We start from the raw sequence: 24,281 nt of genomic DNA, 5'->3' as shown, positions 1-24,281 counted from the left end.
AACCTGAAGCGTTGTCTAATATGAATAAGGTTTTATTTGTTTTTGGATTTAAAAACTCCTCCTTTGATGAATGCACATTTATAGGGCAAGTTAGAACAACCAGTCACGTAAACAACTGTCCTCACATAATAGGTAGTTGTTACTTAAAATGAAAATCCCAGAGATAGTAATAAATTCAGGTACATATGATTCTGTATGTCAAACAAATAGAAGATAGCATGTCCTGAAAAAGTTTCTGGTGACTAAAACAATTGGCCCAAAAAGACAAGGACATTGATGTCCAAAGATGCATGTTAATGGTTCAAATGTGAAAAAGCAAAAGGTACTAAAATATTTAACATATTAAATTAATGTAAATTTAATTACTAAAATGAATAATAAAAGTGAAAGAATCCTTCCTTCTACATTAGTATATCTGAGTCAGAGCCACTAAAGCTATCTATTTCTACTTCACCAAACATCTCATTCCTACTCAGTGCTTGAGGAGTTTGATATACTTGGCTTCATCTCCCTATTTCTAACCTTAGGACTCTGATTCTTCCTCCTCTTCTTCCTCCTCCTCTTCTTCTTCTTCTTCCTCTTCCTCTTCTTTTTCTTCTTCCTCTTCCTCTTCCTCTTCTTTTTCTTCTTTTTCTTCTGTGGCCACTTCTGCTGCTTCTGGCTTTATTTCTGGGGCCGGTGGTAGAGCCTCTGCTGGAGGAGCTTCTGCTGGGGCAGCCTCTGGTGATTTTTTAAGCAAGCAGAGCAAGCAAATAATTGTACTTAATAATAATATTATAAAAAGTATAATGAATGATAATATCATCATGTTTACAGCACGTTCTTCACGTTTGGAATGAGTCATATTGTGATTTTCACCTTCTCCTGAAGTTGTCCCACTTGGCTTACCAGGAGGGCCACTGTCCACACTACCTCCACCTCCTGCAGTAACACAGTCAGGGGGGGCATGCCCTTCATTACAGTGGCAGTGCCCTAAATCATTACAAACTCCCTTCCCATTACACGTTTTTTCTGGGTTGCAGGCAAAAATCACTGGGGTTTTATCTGTGCAGGCGGAATTTAGGCAGACTTTGTTTGGTGCACAGTAAGTGCCATTGTGCACATCTCCTTCATCAGGAATGTCAGTACTCGTATAGGCATCCATGCTCCAACATGAGCCATCTCCCTGAGGGACCTGAATCACTGTATGTTGGAGATTGATTTTTGGTAAGCCTATAATACCTGAACATATAAGTTTCCCACAAAATATATTACCATCTGAACACCGAACATATTGTGACCTAGGACTGGTAGAAATGCCACAGTTTCCAAATCGGTCCCCTTTGCTGTTCATTGAATTGTAACACTCTTGTGAGGCTGATTTTGCACCATATCCAAATAATTCTAAGCACTGATTATTAGGGTCCATACAATGACCTTTAAGGCACTCGTAAATTTTATGACATTTTGAGCCATCTTGCTTATGCCTGTTGTCGGGGCATAATGCAGATGTACCATTGCAAAATTCTGGGAGATCACAGGAACGACTAGAAGGACGGCAAGGATATCCCTTACGTTGAAATTTACACTTATGACAACATGGACCATCACTGCACTCTGCTTTCGCCTTCAGTATACAGTTTTCATCACAACATGGGTGACGCTGACATAGAGAACCACAGTCACACTGCTCCGTGTCCTCCACCACGCCATTTCCACAGGCAGAATCCCTACGCTTGCGGCCCCTGGGCCATGGCTTGTTAAATAGGCAGGCCCCTTTGTGTTCTCGAAGGAACTGGTAGAAGTAGTCAGAGCTGCAGTTGCTGAAGCCACTTTCTTTTGTGATATTTTCATGCATGAGGCAAAAGTGCTTATCTTTACAAAAGCAGGCCGAGTGGTCGTGCTGAATACCCAGGTTGTGCCCGAGCTCATGGACCATCAGGGCTGCAAACAACAGCACATCTTCATGATGGAAGGATTCAACAGCTGCTGCAAAACCGCTTGAGCAGGCACCACTGAGAAAGGCCTGGCCCATTTTCTGTCCAGGGTGATGCCCAACGATCATGTGGGCAACATCGTGCTTTGCACGATGGAAGAGCATCTCTTGTCTCCAGTGATTGAAATTCCTGAGTGTGATTTGCAAGTCCACTGTGACATCTATTAGGTCCCCCTCGGTCCAAATCTCCATTCCGGCCAGCACCACCCTTGTATTTATTCCCCTAGTGAAGCTGTTGGCCAGAGCAATGACATCCACTACTCTCTGGACCGTCTCATTGACGTTACTGCCCCACATCTGGAACCGCTGGTTGTTGACCACGACAAACATCTCCACGTACTTTTTGTGTGACCACAAGTAGGACAGCGCCTGTAGATCATGGAGCTTCCTGCTCCCTTGTTGCCAGCTAGCAGACACCACATGGCTGTCTCTGGAAGTGACACCACAGGAGACTCGCGCTTGATGTGCCATGGTGTATAACACATGTTCAAACCGTCTTGAAGAGTCCATGGGCTCAATGCTGTAAGATTTTTCCTCCTTAATCAGGATGCCCCTGAGACCTGCACAGATGTTGACAGAAACAAAAGAACCTGACACTCCTTCTATGTAGCCTTCATAGTGGCAGTCATGTGAGATGAAAGGTACTTCTTGCCCCAGGATGCCATTGTGGTAACTGTAGACTGGAAAGTTATTCACAAAATGACTTCTCTTCACCTTCAGGTGAACCAAGTGTTTCTGGCCTTGCATAAGTAGCAAATAGGTTGCCTTTTCCGCTGCGTCTTCACTTCCCCTGACCATCAGCCGCTTTGGGATGAATATTTCATGGGAAGAGTAATATACCGAGGCCATGTCACAGTATATGCTCGGGAGAAAAATTATCCCCAAGAGCAACATGGTCCCCAACCTGACACACGAATGACCTGTCACTAGCCCCAGCCTCAAACTCTTCATCTGGGGAGCCCAGGTCTGAAGCACCCTCCTAGCCTCATACAAAACCACATGGAGTTTCATCAGAGAAGACAGGAAGGAGGCAGAGTCTCTCACAGAGGCTGTTACTGACATGACCCTAGGGAATCAGTTGATGATGCAACTTGTGTCCATGAGCAGCAGCTCTCCCTGACACGCAGACCGTCAGACACAGGTACTGGCCCCAGATCTATGCCGGCTGCATGAAGCTACTTTCACCTCTGAAAGACCCAGCTTTCTGGCTGAGTCTCTGTCTAGTCTTCTGGGTCTATCTCATATCTTTCAGAAATTTTCCATACTTGATGAGTTTCCCTTTCAGCTTCAGCTTCAGTGCTCCTGGTTAAGGTCCTATTGACATCATGGAGGGATGTATTATCAAAAAGACCAGAAACTCTATAATGCAGGGCTGTACTGTGCGAGAGGAAACAAAATCTCCATGCCTTTCTCAACTGGCCTACATGGAACAACCCCTCCCCCACCCCTCCTGTTGTCCGTTGCTCAGCTAACTCCAAATGCTCCAGACCAGAGTGCTTGGAGATCTCTCTGGTGGGCATACTCTATTACCCATTTCCTCTCTTCTAAAACTCATCTCTAAGCACATAAACATCTTTACCTATGGTGCTCTTTTCTGCTCAGTGAGGCATTATAGATATGTGTGTCTGCACTTCAGGGGCCAGGCTGTTGGAAAATGCAAGTGAGGTGGCTACCCTGTGCCCCAACATAGACCCCAGTGGGATGATGACCCATGGGCAAGGCATAGTCCTATTTTTTAACATTACCAACACTGAGTTTCCAAATTCTGATTATAACACTGTTCAAAAGAGTATATGGGAGATGCCAGCAGAGCAGCTTTCTATTATATATGATTATCATGGACACATTGGCTGGTACCTCCAGGACTACACTCTCCTAGGGATAGTCTCACATATGGAGGTGATAAGATTATTCTTTTTTTTTTTTTTTTTGAGATGGAGTCTCGCTCTGTTGCCCAGGCTGGAGTTCAGTGGCGTGATCTCGGCTCGCTGCAAGCTCCGCCTCCCAGGTTCATGCCATTCTCCTGCCTCAGCCTCCCGAGTAGTTGGGACTACAGGCGCCCGCCACCACACCCGGCTAATTTTTTGTATTTTTGGCGGAGATGGGTTTTCACCGTGTTAGCCAGGATGGTCTTGATCTCCTAACCTCATGATCCTCCCGCCTCGGCCTCCCAAAGTACTGGGATTACAGGCGTGAGCCACCGCGCCTGGCTAAGATTATTCTTATGAGGCTAGGTGCGGTGGCTCACACCTGTAATCCCAGCACTTTGGAAGGCCGAGGCAGGTGGATCACCTGAGGTCAGGAGTTCGAGACCAACCTGGCCAACATGGCGAAAGCCCATCTCTACTAAAAATACAAAAAATTAGCCAGGCGTGATGGCGGGTGCCTGTAGTCCCAGCTACTCGGGAGGCTGAGGCAGGAGAACTGCTTGAACCTGGGAGGTGGAGGTTGCAGTGAGCCGAGATCACACCATTGCACTCCAGCCTAGGCAACAGACGGAGACTCTGTCTAAAAAAAAAAAAAAAGAAAGAAAAAAAATACTCTTATGCTCTTTGAAATGTAGGTGTCCTAAAATCTCGCCTGTGTTAGACTATAATCTCCATGTTTTCAGTGACCACTTGTATTTGTTCATCCTGATACCACCACGTCTACAAGAGGCCTTGTCTAAGAGTAGATGAAGAAGAACCATTTTTGAATGAATAAAGGACTCCTGGGTATGAGTGGTACAGTGTGTCATTTATTGTGTGTTATTTGTAGTTGTTGCATGCCTGCCCCAATGGCTAAAAATGTCTTCAGGAAAACCCACGCGCTGACTGACCTATACTGACTAATGGAACATTCCTGATCTCCAGATTTACCTCCAACGGCATTTTGCTAGTCAGCTCACTCTCCTGATTTCTTCTTGCCTCATATTTCACTGAAAAAAAAAAATAGAAGCAAATGTCGCCCCCAGATGAATCCACCTCTATCTAAATTTTCCTGTTATAATGGATGAATCATCTATGGTCTTATGTAAGGTCAATTCTTTCATTTTTATGTAAGGTCTCCTTTAATTTCAATTTCTTATGAACTTTGCCTTTACAATGGGCCCTTCTCTCTTCTAATCTTAAAAATGTGTTTGTCTATTGGATCAACCTTCTCATTTGTTGTACCTCCTCACCTTAAAAAAATTATTTCTTTCAGCCCACGTCACTCTCCAGTAACCATCCAGATCTTGCCTCTGTTTTATAATGGCTTTTATAAAGAGTACATACTTGACTAGGTACCACTCACACCTGTAATTCCATCACTTTGGTGAGGTGAATGGACCATTTGAGCCGGGGGTTAGAGACCAGCCTGGGAAACATAGCGAAACCCCATCTCTACTAAAAGAACAAAAATTAGCTAGGTTTGGTGGCTTGTGCCTGTAGTCCCAGCTATTTGGGAGGCTGAAGCAGGAGGATTGCCAAAGCCCAGGAGGTGAAGATTGCAGTGAGCCAAGATCCTGCCACTGCACTTCAGGATGGGCAACAGAGTGAGACACTGTCTCAAAAAAAAAAAAAAAAAAAGTATACATACTTGCTGTCTCCATACTTCATCACCTGTTGTCTGTTTTTAACATTTTAAAATTCTGGAATACTGCACATTCACTGAAGTGTTGATTTTAAAAATAGATGTAGATTATGGGGAATTATGAAAAATAGAAAAGCTGTATAAGCATAATTTTGTTCAAACAACACTTTGGGCTCCACAGCAATAACCTAGGCACCCCTTTATAATGACAAATTCCTCCTCCTGCACAGATACTCATGATCCTTTTTGTTTTTATTGTTACTTTTCTATGGGACACAGGGTCCTGCTCTATCACCCAGGCTGGAGTGCAGTGGTGTGATCATGGATCACTGCACCCCTGAACTCCTGGGTTCAAGCAATCCTCCTGCCTCAGCCTCCCACATACCTGGGAGGATAAGTACATGCCAACATGCCTGGCTAATTTTTACTTTTGGATTTTTTGTAAAGTAACAGCTTCCTCACATTTTCTTGTACTTTTACCTTCTAAATTTGCAACCTGTAACATGTAGTTTCATCTCACCTGACTTTAGACTTTATATGAATACATAAAAGTACAACTTTCTATGGGGCTTCTTTTATCCTGCAGTTCACTTACATTGCCTCCATGTTATTGTGTGAAGCCAAAGTTCACTCCTCTCCATAGCACAACACTGGTGTTTCTCTGTGTGAATCCCTTATGACTCATGATCCTTTCTTTATCTGTTATCCTTTGCTTTCAGGGTATACCATAAACACTGCTGCTGTGAATATTATTGTCTATGTGACATGATGCAAATGCATATGACCTTCTAGGGTATAAACCTAGAAGTAGATGCTAGGTTACAGGATAGGCAAAATTTCATTGAACTAGAATATAACAAATCATATTACAAAAGAATGTGCCAATTCACATTCCCAAAGCAGATTGGGAATCTCTACTGCTGCACATTCTCAATAAGAATTGGTGTTGTGACTCTTAAATTTTGCAAAGCTTGTGATATGCAATGATATTATTTTGTAGCTATGCTTTGCATTTCTGTGAATACTAATCAGGATGAAGACCTTTACAAATGTTTATTGACCCATCCTTTCTATACTGATTCAGTAGAATAAGGCTTTCATCCCTCCGCCCCTATCCAGCTACCTGCTCTACTACAAGCTACCAATGAATAACTACATTGTCAAATCACATGATCAACACTCAGTCCTGTCTTTATGCAACCATCAGCACCATTTGCTGAGGCAGGAGGATGGCTTGAGACCAGCCCAGGCAACATAGTGAGGCCCCTTTTATTTATTTATTTGTTTGTTTGTTTGTTTATTTTGAGACAGAGTCTCACTCTGTTGCCCAGGCTGGAGTGCAGTGGTGTGATCTTGGCTCACTGCAACCTCTGCCTCCCGGTTCAAGTGGTTCTCCTCCCTCCGCCTCTCGAGTAGCTGGGATTACAGGCCCGCACCACCACGTCCAGCTAATTTTTGTATTTTTAGTAGAGGTGGGGTTTTGCCATGTTGGCCAGGCTGGTCTCGAACTCCTGACCTCAGGTGATCTGCCTGTCTTGGCCTCCCAAAGTGCTGGGACTACAGGCGTGAGCCAATGCACCCAGCCATGAGGCCCTTTTTTTTTTTTTTTAAATTAGTGTGAGGTGCCTTATACATTAAGAGAATCACTCTGCCTGCTGGATGGACGATAGGCTATAAGGGCAGTCAGGATGGAAGCAGAGAACCAGTTAAAGCCTTGTACAGTTGACTGGGAGGAAGTTGAAGGTGACTTGCACCACATTGGAGAGTGGGGGTGGGGTAAGAGGTCACTTTCTGGACATATGTTAACCATAGAGCCAAGAGGATTTCCTGCTGAACTGGGTTTGTCATGAAAACCCCTCCAGAAACACTTTCTTTTCTTGGTTTTCTGAACAGAGCTCTCCCTTGCTGGTACTCTACCACACTGTGTCCAGTCTTTCTGTGTCCCGTCTTTCTCTGACTTATTTCCTGATACCACTGCCTTGTAGCAACATCTACATGTGGAACACCCTAGAGCTAAGTCCTCACCCAGTCCTCAGATCCCTTCTCTAGCTATAATCCCTCTCTAGGCAATGACAACCACTCCCCATGGCTTGAAGTGTCACTGATGCATAGACAGCTCTCAAATATACTTCTCTCGATCATGTCTCTCCTGAAATCCAGACCAAATCATCTTACTGCATAGCCAACATGCCTGCTTGGATGTTTAGCCGGTATCTCAAACTGTCAACACTTCTAACACCTGCTCTATCCAAACTCATCCCCATCTCAGTAAATGGCAACTCCGTTGTTGCAGTGGCTCGGGGCAAAGCCTCTGAGCCATCCTGCTCTGCTGCCTTTCTCTCACACTCTACATCTGCTCTCTCAGCCAACCCTTTAACTCCATCACACAGTATTTCCATATTCCAACCATTCTCACAGTACCACTCCAACCACCTTCCTACAAGCTTCCGACATCTGCTTGGCAAATCACAGGCACTGCTAAGCACTGTTGGCTCCTACAGTGGATTGCCCATTGCCCTCTCCTGCCTGGTCCTCACATAGCAGATGGAGTACTCCTTCCACGCGTTTCAGCTCATATCACTCCTGTGCTACAACCTTCCATGCTTGCCATCTCCACTGCAAAAAAATGCCATTCCCAAGGCTTTATGTGACCTCTGTCCACCCACAGCCCTCATTCACTACTCTTTACGCTGCTCACTCTGTCCAGAAGTGCCGACCCTCCTTGCTGTTCTTACATGCCGAGCAAGCTCCTGTCTTAGGATCGTCTGCTTAGCGTTCCTTCTCCCTGGTTTGCCCATCCGTGGATACCTGCAGAGCTTTCCCCCTCACTTTCTACACATCTCTCCTCAAATGACTCCTTATCAGACAGGCCCCTGTGACCACTGTTTAATCTAGCACACCACCCTAACATCACTATCAATCCCCTTGCACTGCTCATTTTGCTTCACTGCACATAGTAAAACCTGGCACATCGTGTAGTTATCTGATTATTGCTCATCTGCCCCAACCCCAGTCGTAATTTTCATGGGAAGAGGCTTTGTCTTACTCACTGCCACATGACACAGTGCCTAGAACTATGCATGAATACTCAATACAGAGTTGTGGAATGAATGAATGAATGAATGAATGAACGAACGAATGAAAACATAGGAAGCTACAACAGGTGCAAGCCTCTCAGTACAATGGCACTTCTTTTAAAAAGTATAAATCTGGGCAGTCGAGGCCTGGTGTGGGCCAATAGATTTCCCCTGGAGATTTGGGCACTAAGGGCAGAAGACAGGGTCAGAAGAGGCAGAAGATCAGGATTCTTGATTTGGGATCCAAGAAACAAGATTGCTTTAATGTCATCATGGTTTTGAGTGAAGCGCTGGGGAAAGCAGGAAAGTCCATGCCAGCCTTAGCCATAACTGGGCCCAAAGCAGTGATTTCCAAGTTAACCAAACCTTGCTCCTCACCCACAGACATTTGCTATATAATAGCAGAGCCAGAATATGTTTGCAAATGACCACATAGTAGGTCAGAATGCCATATCAGATAAATTCAGTATTATAAGTTGATGGTGATTAACTCTGATCGTTGCTGAACAATACACAATAATACAATCTATATTCATCATGGCATTTGATTTGAGATGCCATCAGCATTTATTTGAGCACAGGCTGTATGCCAGGCACTGCACTAGATCACCTCATACACATTATCCAATTTAACCTCACAAATGCTCTGTGAGAGGCATCCTTTGTGTGGCATCTTACTGAGGAGGAAACCCAGGTCTCAGGAAGTTCAGTTCCGTGTCTTAAGACCAAGCAGTGAGAACGTGACATCTGCTACTTAGGAATATGGAACATGGAAGTCCCCTCATTCAGAACAAAGATGACTTTCTCCCTTTTAAAGAGGTTCATTTTTGCTCTAAAAAAAATCTTCCTGGTTGGACTTATTAGGCTAGCAAAACACCAGATGGAGAGCTGACATAGTTCTCATGTTCTTAGCATCCAAGGCAAGAAGAGAGCTCCTGGAGGGCTGAAAAAAGGTGTCTCAAATCTCTTCTCTTGAGCTGTTTTGTAAAACATTTTTAGGTATTTAGATTGGTTATAAACATGGCCAATGTACTGAGTCTGATCAAAAGTTGTCTGCTCTTGTAAAAGCTCATGAATAAGATTAACAAGCTCTTATTTTAGGTGTATTAGTGTAAAAATATAAAACTTTCCATTCAAACCCTTCATAGTTGTAAGATTTGATATACTTATATAATCTTATGGCAGCAGTTTTCATTTTTCCATAAAGAGATACCTGAATGTCTGGATTTTTCCATAAATCCCAACACATCCATTACCTCAAAGTAGGGACCCATTCTTTTTTTTTAAACCAAAGAACTAATTGGTGGCCTTTTGCTTTATCTTAGCATATTCATTTGTGTCTCTGCCTATTTATAATGACATAAGTTATTCATGGAAATAGAAAGGATGGCTTTGGGCGGGTAAATAGAAAGGACAGCAGTAGAGGGCATGAGGGAGAGCTTTTTCTCCTGTTCCTTAGCACTGACACTATGCCTTTTTTATTTCTATTTTTCATGTGAAATTGTCTGCAACACCCAGCTCATGGCTGTTAGATCCACTACCAAGCACTACCAGAGGAAACGTTGTGGTTTGAGGATTATTTCGTGTGTCTCTTACAAGGTTTTGTTTCTATTTCTCCAGAATTGCGGTTCTGAGAACACGTCTCATGAGTAAACATATTTCTCACTCTCACAGTACCAATTAGAAATTTCACTCAATAAGGAAGCATATATTCTCCCTGTTGCCTAGAAAACAACCACCTGATGGTCTGTTTCAGACTGCCTCCTCTATAGGTTCTGCCTCACTTTCCATGAGTATCCTCAAGCACAGCCTTATTTCATCTGGGAAAGAAAGTTGAGAAAGGTATGTGGGAACAGTTTCAAGAGCTGCACCGGGACTGTGAGGGTTAAACTAAATAGGGGTAGGGAAGAGTAAGGTCATTCCCTGGAAATAAGACCATGATCTTCTGATCCAGAGTGGCAAATGGACATGGTATGGACATGGTATGTGATGATGACAGACATGTTAGGCATGCTGATAGGAGGAAATACTTGTTTTCAGAAGCTATAGGGCATAATGGTTGGAAACAGACAGGGGGGCCTAGTTGTCACTGTCCTTCAGTGTCACACCGAGTTTACATTTTCTACTCTAGATAATGGGCAAGCAGTTAAAGTTCCAGAACTCCAGACTGTAATGACAAATGTGTGTCTGGGGAATCTTAGTAAGGATGTTAGAGAACCCAATTAATTAGATTATAGCAATGAAACAGGCATGACGTGTCAGACACTTGGTCAGTCATGATTCCATCTGTAATGTTTTCCTTTGAAATTTTTTTTTTCTTGAGATAGATTCTCGCTTTGTAGCCCAGCCTGGAGTGCAGTGGTGTGATCTTGGCTCACTGCACCCTCCACCTCTTGGGTTCAAGCGATTCACGTGCCTCAGCTACCTGAGTAGCTGGGATTACAGGCTCGTACCACCAAACCCAGCTAATTATTTGTATTTTTAGTAGAGTCAGGTTTTCACCATGTTTTCCAGGCTGGTCTCAAACTCCTGGCCTCAAGTGATCTGCCTGCCTCTGCTTACCAAAGTGCTGGCATTACAGGTGTGAGCCACGACACCCAGCCCTCCTTTGAAATATTTTAAAAAATATTTCCTAATTATGGGAAGAGTCACCATGGCTTTGTCATTGACAAGTTCCTCCCAACTCCTTGGTTATCCTCTGTTAGTGCACTTTCAGACTACTATAAAGAACTACCTGAGGCTGGGTAATTTATGAAGAAAAGAGTTTTAATTGACTCACAGTTTCACAGGCTTGTCAGGAAGCATGACTGGGAGGCCTCAGGAACCTTACAGCCATGTGGGGGAAGCAAGGACCTTCTTCACATGGTAGCAGGAGAGACAAAGAGCAAGCGAAGGGGGAAATGTGACACACTTTTTAACCATCAGATCTCATGAGAACTCACTTACTATCACAGAATACCAAGGGGGAAAATCTGCCCCCATGATCCAATCACCTCCCACCAGGCCCCCCCTACAATTAGACATGAGATTTGGGTGGCAACAGAAATCCAAAACATATCATCCTCTTATACTTCATTCTGGCATGACCTCCTTATGTAAGACTCATATCTTTATTAAACACCATAAGTAGTATTGGGTCTTTTATTCGTATTCCTGCTTAGCTCAAACATTTTTCAAGGATAATGTCCAAAAGCAGCATTAATATTAAAGGTGCAGCACATTGCAAACCTTATTCTTGGGAGAAATCTGCCCTTAATTTTGAAGAAACACTTCAGTGGGCACGTTGACCCAATGCCAATACCAAAATGCTATTGTGGAATTAGGTTTGTAAACAAAATAAGCTTATTTATTTATTTATTTGTTTATTTTTATTTATTATTATTATTTTTTGAGACAGAATCTTGCTCTGTTGCCTAGGCTAGAGTGCCGTGGCACAATCTTGGCTCACTACAACCTCTGAAGAAGCTGATTTATTTTTGGCAAGCTAATATAACACTTGAGATATTAAGATAATCTTCACTGTGTACAGAATTGCATCCCTGTGAGGCCATAATGTCATCTGGGTTTAAGGTCAGTCTTTACTTTTTCTTCAACTGAACCCCAGAGAAGGGAGTGCAGTATGACTCCAGGTTAGGAAGACATTCCATCAGGCATTCCTGAAGGGACAAGCAAAGATGTCAGGTTGGGTCCAAGGAGAGGGATGGCCAATCCAAGTTTCCCAGGGAAGGGCTTGACCCCTGGGCTGTCCAGTAGCATTAATATCTGCAGCATCCCATTTCTTTCTTTCCCACAGTTATCATTTCCCTATTTGTTTTCCATGTCAGGATAAAAATCTAGAGCCTGGGCTTGGCTATACTTTGGTGAAGTAAAGGAAGGGCCTGGGTCTCCACTGGCCTGGGAGAGCACAGATAGGACAAGATTGGCCCAGAGAAGGCAGGTAAAGAATGGCAAGAAGTCACCACCAGAGTCTCCTGGGGTAGCACCTGGCTGGGTCACATGTGACCACCAATGCTATTGTGTTGTCACTGGAAGGTGCAAGCATTACTCAGAAGCCCCCAAATATTAACAGCGAGAGGCAAAAGAGTGTACTTCCTAAAGACAGTCACATGATGCGGAAAGCTGTCCCTTGAACCCCGGAGATTTCAGGCCTACCATATCTTCTTTGCTCTGCCCACATTAAAACTGGTCACTTCCCTGTAATAGTCTATTCTAATGGGCCTCAGCCTTCATGGCTAGAGTTTGGGGTTTCTAGACATTTTATAATTCATGTGAGAGTTTACAAATATGTCCAATTTTCTAACATCATTTCTGAGAACATTTATTCAAACACCTGTTCTAGGCAAGGCACAGTGGCTTATACCTGTAATCCCAGCACTTTGGGAGGCCAGGGCAGGAGGATCACTTGAGGCAGGAAGTTTGAGACCAGCCTGTGTAACATAGTGAGATCCCTATGTCTTAAAAAAAAAAATTGGCTGGGCGCGGTGGCTCACGCCTGTAATCCTAGCACTGTGGGAGGTCGAGGTGGGCGGATTGCCTGAGCTCAGGAGTTCGAGACCAGCCTGGACAACATGGAGAGAAACCCCGTCTCTACTAAAATACAAAAAAAAAAAAAAAAAAAGAAAGAAAGAAATTAGCCAGGCATGGTCACAGGCATGTGACTGTAGTCCTGGCTGCTTGAGAAACTGAAGCAGGAGGACTGCTTGAGCCCAGGAGTTCGGGGCTGCAGTAAGCCATGATCGTGCCACTGTACTCCAGCCTGGACAACAGAACTAGAACCTGTCTCAAAAACAAAAGAACAAAACCAAACACTTGTTCTAATCTTGGTTTCCCATCTTCAACATGGTCTTGACAGGGTTTGAGCTACAAACCCTGAAGCTCAAATCAGTCATAAGAATAAGCAACTAAAATCTTAAAAGTCTATTACAAAAAGACTCCTTATTTGCTAAATTTTGTAACTTCTTTGTCCAAGGCTGTGAAATCCTGTGTTGGCTTTATGTATTGATTCCCAGTTATCTACTTGCCTTTTGGTCCTTAAAGAGCTCTATTAAATCTAAGAATAATCATCCTGTGTATAAATCATGATTTATATTGTGATTCCCTTACCCTTGATGCTTTAAATATGTGATGCTCATTCTCTTTCATTACAGTCACCATCAGCATGCCCACTATGAGGGTTACCCCTTCTGTAACAGTTCTCTGTACAAGTGCTTTTCAGCATTTTCACATCTTTTTTTTTTTTTTTTTTGAGATGGAGTCTCGCTCTTGTTGCCCAGGCTAGAGTGCAATGGCACGATCTCGGCTTACCACAACTCCGCCTCCCGGGTTCAAGCAATTCTCCTGCCTCGGCCTCCTGAGTAGCTGGGATTACAGGCATGCACCACCACGCCTGGCTAATTTTGTATTTTTAGTAGAGACGAAGTTTCTCCATGTTGGTCAGGCTGGTCTCAAACTGCCGACCTCAGGTGATTTGCCCACCTTGGCCTCCCAAAGTGCTGTGATTACAGGCCTGAGCCACCACACCTGGCCTAGAGACCTTTAGTTATACAGTTTCACTTTTGTCTTCAAAACTCTCAAGTGCCTACCAACTGATAGCATGAGTTCTTTCTTTTTTATTTTGTTTTTTTGAACCAGAATCTCATTCTGTTGCCCAGGCTGGAGTATGGTGGTGCGATTGTGGTCCACTACAGCCTCTAACTCCTAGGCTCAAGAGATCTTCTCGCCTCAGCCTCTGAAGTAGCTGGGACTACAGGTTCACACCAGTATGCCCAGCTAATTTTTAAAAATTTTCTTGGTAAATTTTTTTTATGTTGCTGAGACTGGTCTCAAAGTCCTGGATTCAAGCCATCCTCTCGCCTTGGCCTCCCAAAGTGCACTATGATTACAGGCATGAGCTCCCATGCCCAGCCTGATATCATGGTCACTCATTGTGAATTTTGATCTTTTGGCATAAAACTCATCCTGGATTTGATGATCAGAATCAGACCTGAGAATTTGTGACCTGGTTTTCCTACCTGTTTCCCTTGTAGTCACGTATCCACAACTGAAGACTTCGTTTCGGATTTTGCTTTGAAGTTTTTATTCCACTCAGAGTAACTAACATAAGTTTCTTGAAAGCAGACAGCAGGAGTTATCCTTTGGTTTGCTCTGTTATTGCGCATAGAGTAGGCAGTTAGAAGAGAGGCTTGGCAAGTGTATGCTCGGGGACTAATGCTCAGGACCTTCCCTGAGACAGAACATTTGCTCAGTCTGTAGCTCTATCGTACTTGAGAAAATTTCGCATGTGCCATGCCTAGAGACTAGCAATCCCCATATTTTGAGGTTGGCTCTGGTTGTCATTGACTTGGCCAACACTTATTGAGCACCTACCATAAGCCAGGCCCTCAGAGCTAAATAAGATGCCAACCTTATTGCCAGCCATGCTGTCAGGATGTAGTAAAGGAAAAGACACTTTAAACCGTAATGACTACACAATGCCATAGGTTCATGATAGGATCGACATTCATTTGTATGGCTTTGGTTTCATTAGAGTCACTGAAGATAAAGCCGTGTTCTGGGCAGTTAAGGACATGTCTTTTCGCTCACTTTTTTTTTTTTTTTTTTGAGAACAAGTCTTGCTCTTGTCCCCCAGGCTGGAGTGCGATGGCACGATCTCTGCTCACTGCAACCCTGGCCTCCCGGGTTCAAGCGATTCTCTTGCCTCAGCTGGGATTACAGGGAGTGATGATTCATGTGGAAAAAAAGTTTTTATTTATTTAAAATCACCTATATTTCTTGAATAGAAGCAGACAGGGCATATTAGAATATTCAATCACTATAATAACATTCCTAACATAATGGGTCACTATTACTGGGATGAATAACCCAGTCACAGCAATATAGGCATGGATAATCGATAATACATTACATCAGATCATGTGAATGAAAGTTTATATGCCCTGAAAAGCAATTTGGGTGACTCAGAAATTGGCCCAATTGAAACAAGACATTGATAGCAATGACCCATGAGAAGAGCTAAAATTATTTCATGAAACGTGAGAAAACAGAAATACATATTTTATATATGATTTTATGTATGAGAATATAATGAGTTTACAATGAATACTGTAAGTGAGGAAAGCCCTCTTCATACAGGGGGAATCCCTCTTCGTACATTAGTATGTTTCTACAGATTACATAGTCCAGTCACAGCCTCTGTAGACACCAATTCTCACATCGCATTTGCTTCTATGAGCTGCTTATTCCCACTCAATGCCTGACATGTTTGAGATATTTGGCTTCATCTTTCATTCTTCTCCTTCAGCTTTTCCTGTCTTTTACCGGCTTCCTCTTTTGGTGCTGGCTCTTTCTGGGCATCTGGTGGTGGGGCCTACTGTGCTGGTGGGGCCTCTGGTGGCGGGGCCTGTGGTGCTGGGGGAGCCTCTGGTGGTAGGGCCTGTGGCGCAGGGGGAGCCTCTGGTTGGGGGGCAGCCTCTGGTGGCGGGGCCTGTGGTGGGGGGGCAGCCTCTGGTGGCGGAGCCTGTGGTGTTGGGGGAGGCTCTGGTGGCGGGGCAGCAGCCTCTGGCAGCGGGGCAGCCTCTGCTGGGGCAGCCTCTGGTGGCGGGGCAGCCTCTGCTGGCGGGGCAGCCTCTGCTGGTGGGGCCTCTGCTGGTGGTGGGGCCTCTGCTGGTGGCAGAGCTTCCTCTCCTGGTGGTGGGGCCTCCTCATCTGGTGGTAGGATTTCCTCTGCTGTTGGGCCCTTATCTGCTGAAGTCAGCTCTGATTCCAATGTTGTCTCTGTTGATGACTCCTCTACTTCAGCCACTGCTGTCTGAACTTCAGAGCAGAGGTAAGACATTGTAAGTAGAGTGCACAATAAAAGTACAAGAAACAAAGGGACCAGGAACGCTATCAGTTTATAGTCTAGGTCTTGTCCCTGACGTTGAACACGAGCACTACCTTCAATACCACTTTCATTGTTGTCAGTAACTTGCATTCCTGGGGGACCACTGTCCACACTGCCTCCATTTCCTGGATTTTTGCAGTCAGGAGGAGCAAAACCAAATTCACAATGGCAGTGCCTTAAATTGTTGCAAACTCCTTTCCCATGACACGATTCCTCTGGTCTGCAGTCATACAGGAGTATGGAGTGATGAACGCAGGAGTGATCCGTGCAGACTTTATTTGGGGCACAAGAAGTGCCGATGCGCACATCTCCGTCATCAGGGATATCAGTAATGTTATGGGCATCCATGCTCCAGCACCAGTCATTGTCATGAGGGACCTGGATCACTGTATGTTGAGCTTTGACTCGTGATAAGGATTGAACACCTGTACATATGAGTTTCCCACAAAATACATTATCACCTGAACATGTAACATATGTTTGCTGATCCTCAGTGGGACGGCCACAGTTTCCAAACCGGTCTCCTCTGGTATTTATTGAAATGTAACAGTCTTCCGGGGCAGATCTTGCAGGGTACCCATATATATTCACACATTGGTTATCAGGGTTCTTACACTGACCCCCAGAGCAATAGTGAATTCTATCACACAACGTGCCATCTTGCTTGTAGCTGTCTGCAGGGCATTCTGCAGAGCTACCGTCACAGTATTCTGGGAGGTCACACTCATCCTGAGTAGGACGGCATAAAAACCCCTTCCTTCTGAAAGTGCAGCCCAGACAGCAGAGGCCATGGCTGCACTCAGCATTCTCCTTCAGAGTACATGTGGCATCACAGCATGGGTCAAGGTGACAGGCAGAGCCACAGTCACACTGCTCCGTGTCCTCCACCACGCCATTTCCACAGGCAGAATCCCTACGCCTGCGGCCCCTGGGCCATGGCTTGTTAAATAGGCAGGCCCCTTTGTGTTCTCGAAGGAATTGGTAGAAGTAGTCAGAGCTGCAGTTGCTGAAGCCACTTTCTTTTGTGATATTTTCATGCATGAGGCAAAAGTGCTTATCTTTACAAAAGCAGGCCGAGTGGTCGTGCTGAATACCCAGGTTGTGCCCGAGCTCATGGACCATCAGGGCTGCAAACAACAGCACATCTTCATGATGGAAGGATTCAACAGCTGCTGCAAAACCGCTTGAGCAGGCACCACTGAGAAAGGCCTGGCCCATTTTCTGTCCAGGGTGATGCCCAACGATCATGTGGGCAACATCGTGTTTCGCACGATGGAAGAGCATCTCTTGTCTCCAGCGATTGAAATTCCTGAGTGTGATTTGCAAGTCCACTGTGACATCTATTAGGTCCCCCTCGGTCCAAATCTCCATTCCGGCCAGCACCACCCTTGTATTTATTCCCCTAGTGAAGCTGTTGGCCAGAGCAATGACATCCACTACTCTCTGGACCGTCTCATTGACGTTACTGCCCCACATCTGGAACCGCTGGTTGTTGACCACCACAAACATCTCCACATACTTTTTGTGTGACCACAAGTAGGACAGCGCCTGTAGATCATGGGGCTTCCTGCTCCCTTGTTGCCAGCTAGCAGACACCACATGGCTGTCTCTGGAAGTGACACCACAGGAGACTCGCGCTTGATGTGCCATGGTGTATAACACATGTTCAAACCGTCTTGAAGAGTCCATGGGCTCAATGCTGTAAGATTTTTCCTCCTTAATCAGGATGCCCCTGAGACCTGCACAGGTGTTGACAGAAACAAAAGAACCTGACACTCCTTCTATGTAGCCTTCATAGTGGCAGTCATGTGAGATGAAAGGTACTTCTTGCCCCAGGATGCCATTGTGGTAACTGTAGACTGGAAAGTTATTCACAAAATGGCTTCTTTTCACCTTCAGATGAACCAGGTGCTTCTGGCCTTGCATAAATAGCAAGTAGGACAGTCCTTCCACTGGACTATCTCCTCCCTGGACTGTCAGCCTCTTTGGAATAATTATTTCATAGAAAGAGTAATAGATTGATCCCTGATGACAGTACATGCATGGCACAAAAATCACCAAAAGCATCAAAATCTCTAACCTGATACATGAAGGTCCTGGTACTAGCCCCAGCCTCAAGTTCCACTTCTGTGGAGCCCAAGTTTGAAACTTTATCTTAGCCTCTTCCAAGGCCACTTGGTTTTTCCATAGAGGAAACAGGATGTTGGCAGAGTCTTTTAATAATGCCACCACTGACATGGCCCAAATAAATCAGTTAATGATTCTGGGCCTATGTCCATCAGCAGAGCTCTCCCTCGCACACAAACCCTTGGAGGCTCAGGTGTTAGTCTCAGATCTACACTGGCTCCCTTATTGGCAGTTCTTGCCCAGCTCTGAGTCTTACAGAACTTCAAGCTGTGTTTCTCCTCCTGCTTCTCTCCTGGCCTTCGGCAGTTTCTTTAGTATGTCTTCCTTCCAACAGCAACAACTTTAATCTTCCTTAGTTATATTCCTTTTACTTTCATGGGAAGATATTCCAAGTAGAAGGCCTGTAGTGATCCAGCCAGTACTGTAACTCAGGCAAATTATTCTTTATCCTCAGTTCAGGCCACACAACTTGATATCCGTTAATCTGCTCATTCTTTGAAACCCAACATTCTGTCAGGGGGTGGGGGGAAGGGGGCAGGGCTTATCTGGGGATCTCTGAAAAGGACAAACAAAGTTCTTTGTGGCCCCCTGCCTCTTTCCCTCATTTCTGCAGATTTCAGGGTACCGTTTCTCAGTTCAACTCTCCTTTGTCGGTGTCTAGTTTTTTTTCTTTAATTCAAGAAAATACGTATGTGGACGTCCAGGTTTTCCCTCATTATCGTTGGTTCGTAACAAATGAGTTTAGATACTTTATATCTGCATATAATCTTCTCTACCAAGTTTTCCTAATGCACAGATCTATTACGTGTTAAGTCAAATGGGCTCAGTTTCACCATGGGAGTATATAAAGGATCAGGATCAAAGTTCAGTTCCTCCAACTGCCTTAACATAAAAACAAAGTGTGGGGCCCGGGCACGGTGGCTCACCCCTGTAATCTCAGCACTTTGGGAGGCTGAGGAAGGCAGATCACCTGAGGTCGGGAGTTTGAGACCAGCCTGGCCAGCATGGTGAAACCCCCTCTCTACTAAAAATGCAAAAATTAGAGGGCGTGGTGGCAGGCGCCTGTAATCTCAGCTACTCAGGAAGCTGAGGCAGGAGAATCGCTTGAACCCAGGAGGCGTAGGTTGCAGTAAGCCGAGATCACACCATTCCACTCCAACCTGGGCAACAGAGTGAGAATCCGTCTCCAAAAAAAAAACTGTGGGGTCAAAATAAAAGCTGACAAACCAGGTGTCTAGTTAACATTTCATCAAGAAAAGAAAACTGGGCTATATAAGAACTTTTAAAAGATTTCTTCGGTTTGGAACTAAAATTGACCTGAAATGTCTGTGGAAGTCCTTGAATTTGGTTTTGATGTCAGTTTCCTTGGTGTATTTAGCAGTACAAATTTAAAAGGAAAAGAAGCCCTATGCACCCATTCCTTGCACAGTTATTCTGTGCATTCTAGATGAAGAAAAATAAAACTCTACATTTTTTATCTTGTATAATTTTACAGCAAGTCAAATATTTACAACATGAGACCTTTCAAATATGAGATATGACTACAGAAAGGAATGTAATGGTAGTATAAGATCTTAGATAACAGCATGAGAGCAGATCAATTTATTCACTATTCCCATTAAATATTTAATTCCTAATACAGATAATACAATGTATCATTAGCATCTAGCAAGAAAATTTATACTGTCACAAACCCACTAAAAAAATTTACAGCAAGAAAAGTGAAATGATTTCCAGCTGTATTTCTTCTTGTGATTTATGTAAGCGCAAAGCTTCTTAAAATTATATTTTGAAAATTATCACAGATTTTAGGGTGTTTCCCTGTTTCTTAAACAAAATAAGCAGGGCAAATTAGGTTAAGCCATTTGGTGGGATAAAAGAAGATTCAATAATGGAAGAACATTCTACTCTTTAAATAAATAATTAAAATGAAATATCCAATTTTCTAATTCTCAGATTGAAACATATTTTCTTCAATAAATACATGCACATACACATACCCACACACAAGACCTTATTTAAATCTTTTGGCTTCTTTGACCAACAATTACCATTTCTTCAACTCATTTTTTCTCAAATGAATACAAGCAACATAAACTCTTTTTAAAGAGTAATTCCTGCCAGGCACAGTGGTTTGCTCCTGTAGTCCCAGCTACTTAGAAGGCTGAGACAGGAGGATTGCTTGAGCCCAGGAGCTTGAGTCTAACCTGGGCAACATAGCAGGATCACGTTTCTTTTTAAATTTTATTTCTGAGACGGAGTTTCGCTCTGTCACCCAGGCTGGAGTGCAATCGTGCGATCTCCACTCACTGCAACCTCTACCTCCCAGGTTCAGGCAATTCTCCTGCCTCAGCCTCCCGAGCAGCTGGGATTACAGGCATGTGCCACCACACCTGGCTAATTTTTGTATTTTTAGTAGAGACGGCATTTCACCATGTTGGCCAGGCTGGTCTTGAACTCTCGACCTAAGGTGATCTGCCCGCCTTGGCTTCCTAAAATGCTGGGATTACTAAAGGCATGAGCCACCATGCTGAGCCTTATCTATGTTTCAAACAATAAATTCAGACTGGCATTCTCCTATGTTCATACATTAGTCAGAGAGACAAGTTTTTACTACATCAAGCCGACTTTTATAACTGTGGTAAAGTCTAAAAGTATCTGATTGACCAGTAATGGCTTTAATAAGCAGAACGTTAGTAAATCATGTAGGCAAACAGGAGAGCATAACCTGCTGCTTTATAAGAATTGTTTTTACAGTGTTATGTTTCCACAGGTATAGGTGTTAGGCCAAAAAATATGAGAAAGATATCGTTTCACTTCCAATTATGTGCAAATTTCGAGTAGCAAACCTGACAGTTATGTTAAAGCAGAATTTACTGCTGGACTAGGAATACACAAACAAAACTCCATTTCGAAGACCAAGCCATGCTGAGTCACTTGGGAGCTACTGTTTTTTTCAAGGCATGCTGTTGCAGTACAACAGCTGGGGCATCCTCCAGAGTGTTCACAAACTTCCAGCTTGGTGCTCATTTGGATGTGTCTGGACACAGCACTTACACTGAGGGCCACATGAATTCAGCTTGAAGTGACTGAAACACGGGCCACAGATGCTCAGAGTCAAAGGAAGTATCACTTTGGATAACTTTTCCATCGCACCTAAAATTCAGCACACACTGAAGGAAAAAATAATCCTGAGCCTTTTTAGAAGACACCCAAGTCACAAATTTAAGAAGTTACGGATATAATGGATATGCTAGAATATTCCTCTAAAGAAAGAGAAGAGTAACAAAGGTAATTACTGTTTTTTTTCTCCCCATGGAATACTGAACCTCTGCCCTAAGACAGGAAAACTATAGTTGCTCTAATATTACACAAAGAAGTGCAGTTTTCCTAACTGTAAGAAGTGATCTGTAAGATTTGCATTTCACTGAAAAACACAACAGGCACTTAATTCAACTCTCAGCCAAGTTTTCTGGTCAGTAAATTTAAAAACATTGTTTTTTTTTCTGTTGCCTCTTAGATTTTGCCATCATAAAAGTATTTCGGTCGCATGCGGTGGCTCATGCCTGTAATCCCAGTACTTTGGGAGGCTGAGGTGGGCGGATCACGAGGTCAGGTGTTTGAGACCAGCCTGGCCAATATGGTGAAACCCCATCTCTACTAAAAACACAAAAATTAGCTGGGCGTGGTGGTGTGTGCCTGTAGTCCCAGCTACTTGGAAGTCTGAGGCACGAGAATCGCTTGAATCTGGGAGGCGGAGGTTGCAGTGAGCCAAGATCAAGCCACTGCACTCCAGCCTGGGAGACAGAGCGAGACTGTCTTGGTGGCGGGGTCGGGGGGGAGACATATTCTCCTTACAGGAAATTCATTTATAACAGTTATCAGTCACCTAAGATTAGTGAACTTTATCTCAAAAAATATCTTTTAATTACAAATTCTCCAAGATAAAAAGGAACCAATGTAGGCCGGGTGCAGTGGCTCACACCTGTAATCCCAGCACTTTTGGAGGCTGAGGTGGGTGGATCACGAGGTCAGGAGATGAAGACCATCCTGGCTAACACGGCGAAACCCTGTCTCTACTAAAAATACAAAAAGAAATTAGCCAGGTGTGGTGGCGGGCACCTGTAGTCCCAGCTACTCGGGAGGCTGAGGCGGGAGAATGGCGTGAACCTGGGAGGCGGAGCTTGCAGTGAGCCGAGATCGCGCCACTGCACTCCAGCCTGGGTGACAGAGCGAGAATCCATCTCAAAAAAAAAAAAGGAAGCAATGTAATAAGGTAATTCTTAAGACACTTTGTGTTTTTATCATCTATTCCCACAGGCAGTCACACATACAGGGCATACTAACCGAATGTCACCCTGAAGACTCAGGGTGGAGGAATTACTCAGCACAGCGGAGGAGTTAGAAAATAAGTTGCTGGTGAGATCAATTTTGATCGAAGAGAATGCGATGAGAAAAAACTGAAAAACAAATGACTATCCTCTCCCTCTGCTCTGCGAGCTGGAGTCTACCTGCCAGCTTTTCTATGTACCAACATAAGTACCCACCAAAAACTGCTTCACTCACACACACACACACACACGAAAATTGGTTTGTTATGGAAACCCATACGCACAACAGAAAACTAAAGAAGGACCTAGCCTTATTTTTCCTTCAAACAGCTGCTCTCGGGGCCAAAACCATGCTTCCTGAAAATGAAGGGTAATAAACAAGATAAATGCAGCCCAGAGGATGCCAACACAAAACCCAGACAGACATATTACAGAGAAACAGGGCAGCCTTATGAAAAAAAAAAAACCAAAACTGGATCATCTTACATAATAATCCAACAGTCCCACTTCAATTATATGTAAACTTCTCAGACAAATTATTCCAAAAACAGGACCAGAGGAACAGGGAACAGAAGTAAGGAGTGATGGAGCTGGTGAAGGCTGCAGGGAAGGGGAAAGGACAAAGCAGGACCTCCTGGAAAGGGAAAGGGAAGCTCTGGTTAAACATATAAAGAATAGGCCAGGCTTGGTGGTTCATGCCTGTAATCCCAGCACTTTGAGAGGCTGAAGCGGATGGTCAGGAGTTCGAGACCAGCCTGGCCAACATGGTGAAACCCTGTCTCTACTAAAAATACAAAAATTAGCCGGGCATGGTGGTGGGCGCCTGTAATCCCAACTACTTGGGAGGCTGAGGCAGGAGAATCACTTGAACCTGGGAGACAGGTTGCAGTGAGCCGAGATCATGCCATTGCACTCCACCCTGGGTGACAAGAGCAAGACTCCATCTCAAAACAAACAAACAAACATGTAAAGAATAAACCCAAGGCTGGGCACAGTGGCTCATGCCTGTAATCCCAGCACTTTGGGAGGCCGAGGCAGGCGGGTCACCTGAGGTCAGGAGTTCAAGACCAGCCTGGCCAACGTGGTAAAACCCTGTCTCTACTAAAAATACAAAAATTAGCCAGGCGTGGTGGCGGGCACCTGTAATCCTAGCTACTTGGGAGGCTGATGTGGGAGAATCACTGGAACCTGGGAGGCGGAGGTTGCAGTGAGCGGAGATAGTGCCACTGCACTCCAGCCTCCACTACAACAGCAAGACTCTGTCTCAAAAAAAAAAAAAAAGAATAAACCCAAAAGAAAACCCTGTTAGATTTAAGAAACACACCAGTACCCTTTAA

The 24,281-nt window shown here is 44.2% G+C and overlaps 3 protein-coding genes across 10 annotated transcripts in view; 1 reads left to right on the top strand and 2 right to left on the bottom strand.

Annotated features, from left to right (window-relative positions):
• Window positions 1-24,281, top strand: part of TMEM116 (transmembrane protein 116) — a 213,144-nt gene that overhangs the window by 116,743 nt on the left and 72,120 nt on the right. The window contains exon 11 of one of the 8 annotated variants that reach the window (XM_054528284.2): window positions 10,123-11,729. The exons of 6 other annotated variants lie outside the window; for them this stretch is intronic. In XM_054528284.2, the coding sequence (XP_054384259.1) occupies window positions 10,123-10,257 (135 nt within the window). In that variant the 3' untranslated portion in view covers window positions 10,258-11,729. Of the gene's footprint in view, window positions 1-4,586; window positions 4,699-10,122; window positions 11,730-24,281 lie in introns of those variants that run through there. One more of the 8 variants, XM_054528288.2, reaches the window with a different exon arrangement.
• Window positions 12-3,230, bottom strand: LOC100436554 (disintegrin and metalloproteinase domain-containing protein 1-like). Its single transcript, XM_002823764.4, has one exon. The coding sequence runs from the start codon at window positions 3,035-3,037 to the stop codon at window positions 524-526; it is 2,514 nt and encodes an 837-aa protein (XP_002823810.3). The 5' UTR covers window positions 3,038-3,230; the 3' UTR covers window positions 12-523.
• On the bottom strand, window positions 13,779-24,082 carry LOC100435064 (disintegrin and metalloproteinase domain-containing protein 1-like). Its single transcript, XM_002823762.5, has one exon. The coding sequence runs from the start codon at window positions 18,722-18,724 to the stop codon at window positions 15,971-15,973; it is 2,754 nt and encodes a 917-aa protein (XP_002823808.1). The 5' UTR covers window positions 18,725-24,082; the 3' UTR covers window positions 13,779-15,970.

The sequence above is a fragment of the Pongo abelii genome, chromosome 10 (genome assembly GCF_028885655.2).
Source record: "Pongo abelii isolate AG06213 chromosome 10, NHGRI_mPonAbe1-v2.0_pri, whole genome shotgun sequence".
Taxonomy (NCBI): Eukaryota; Metazoa; Chordata; class Mammalia; order Primates; family Hominidae; genus Pongo; species Pongo abelii.
Note: the sequence above shows the minus strand (reverse complement) of the source record. Positions and strands in the feature narration are given on the sequence as shown.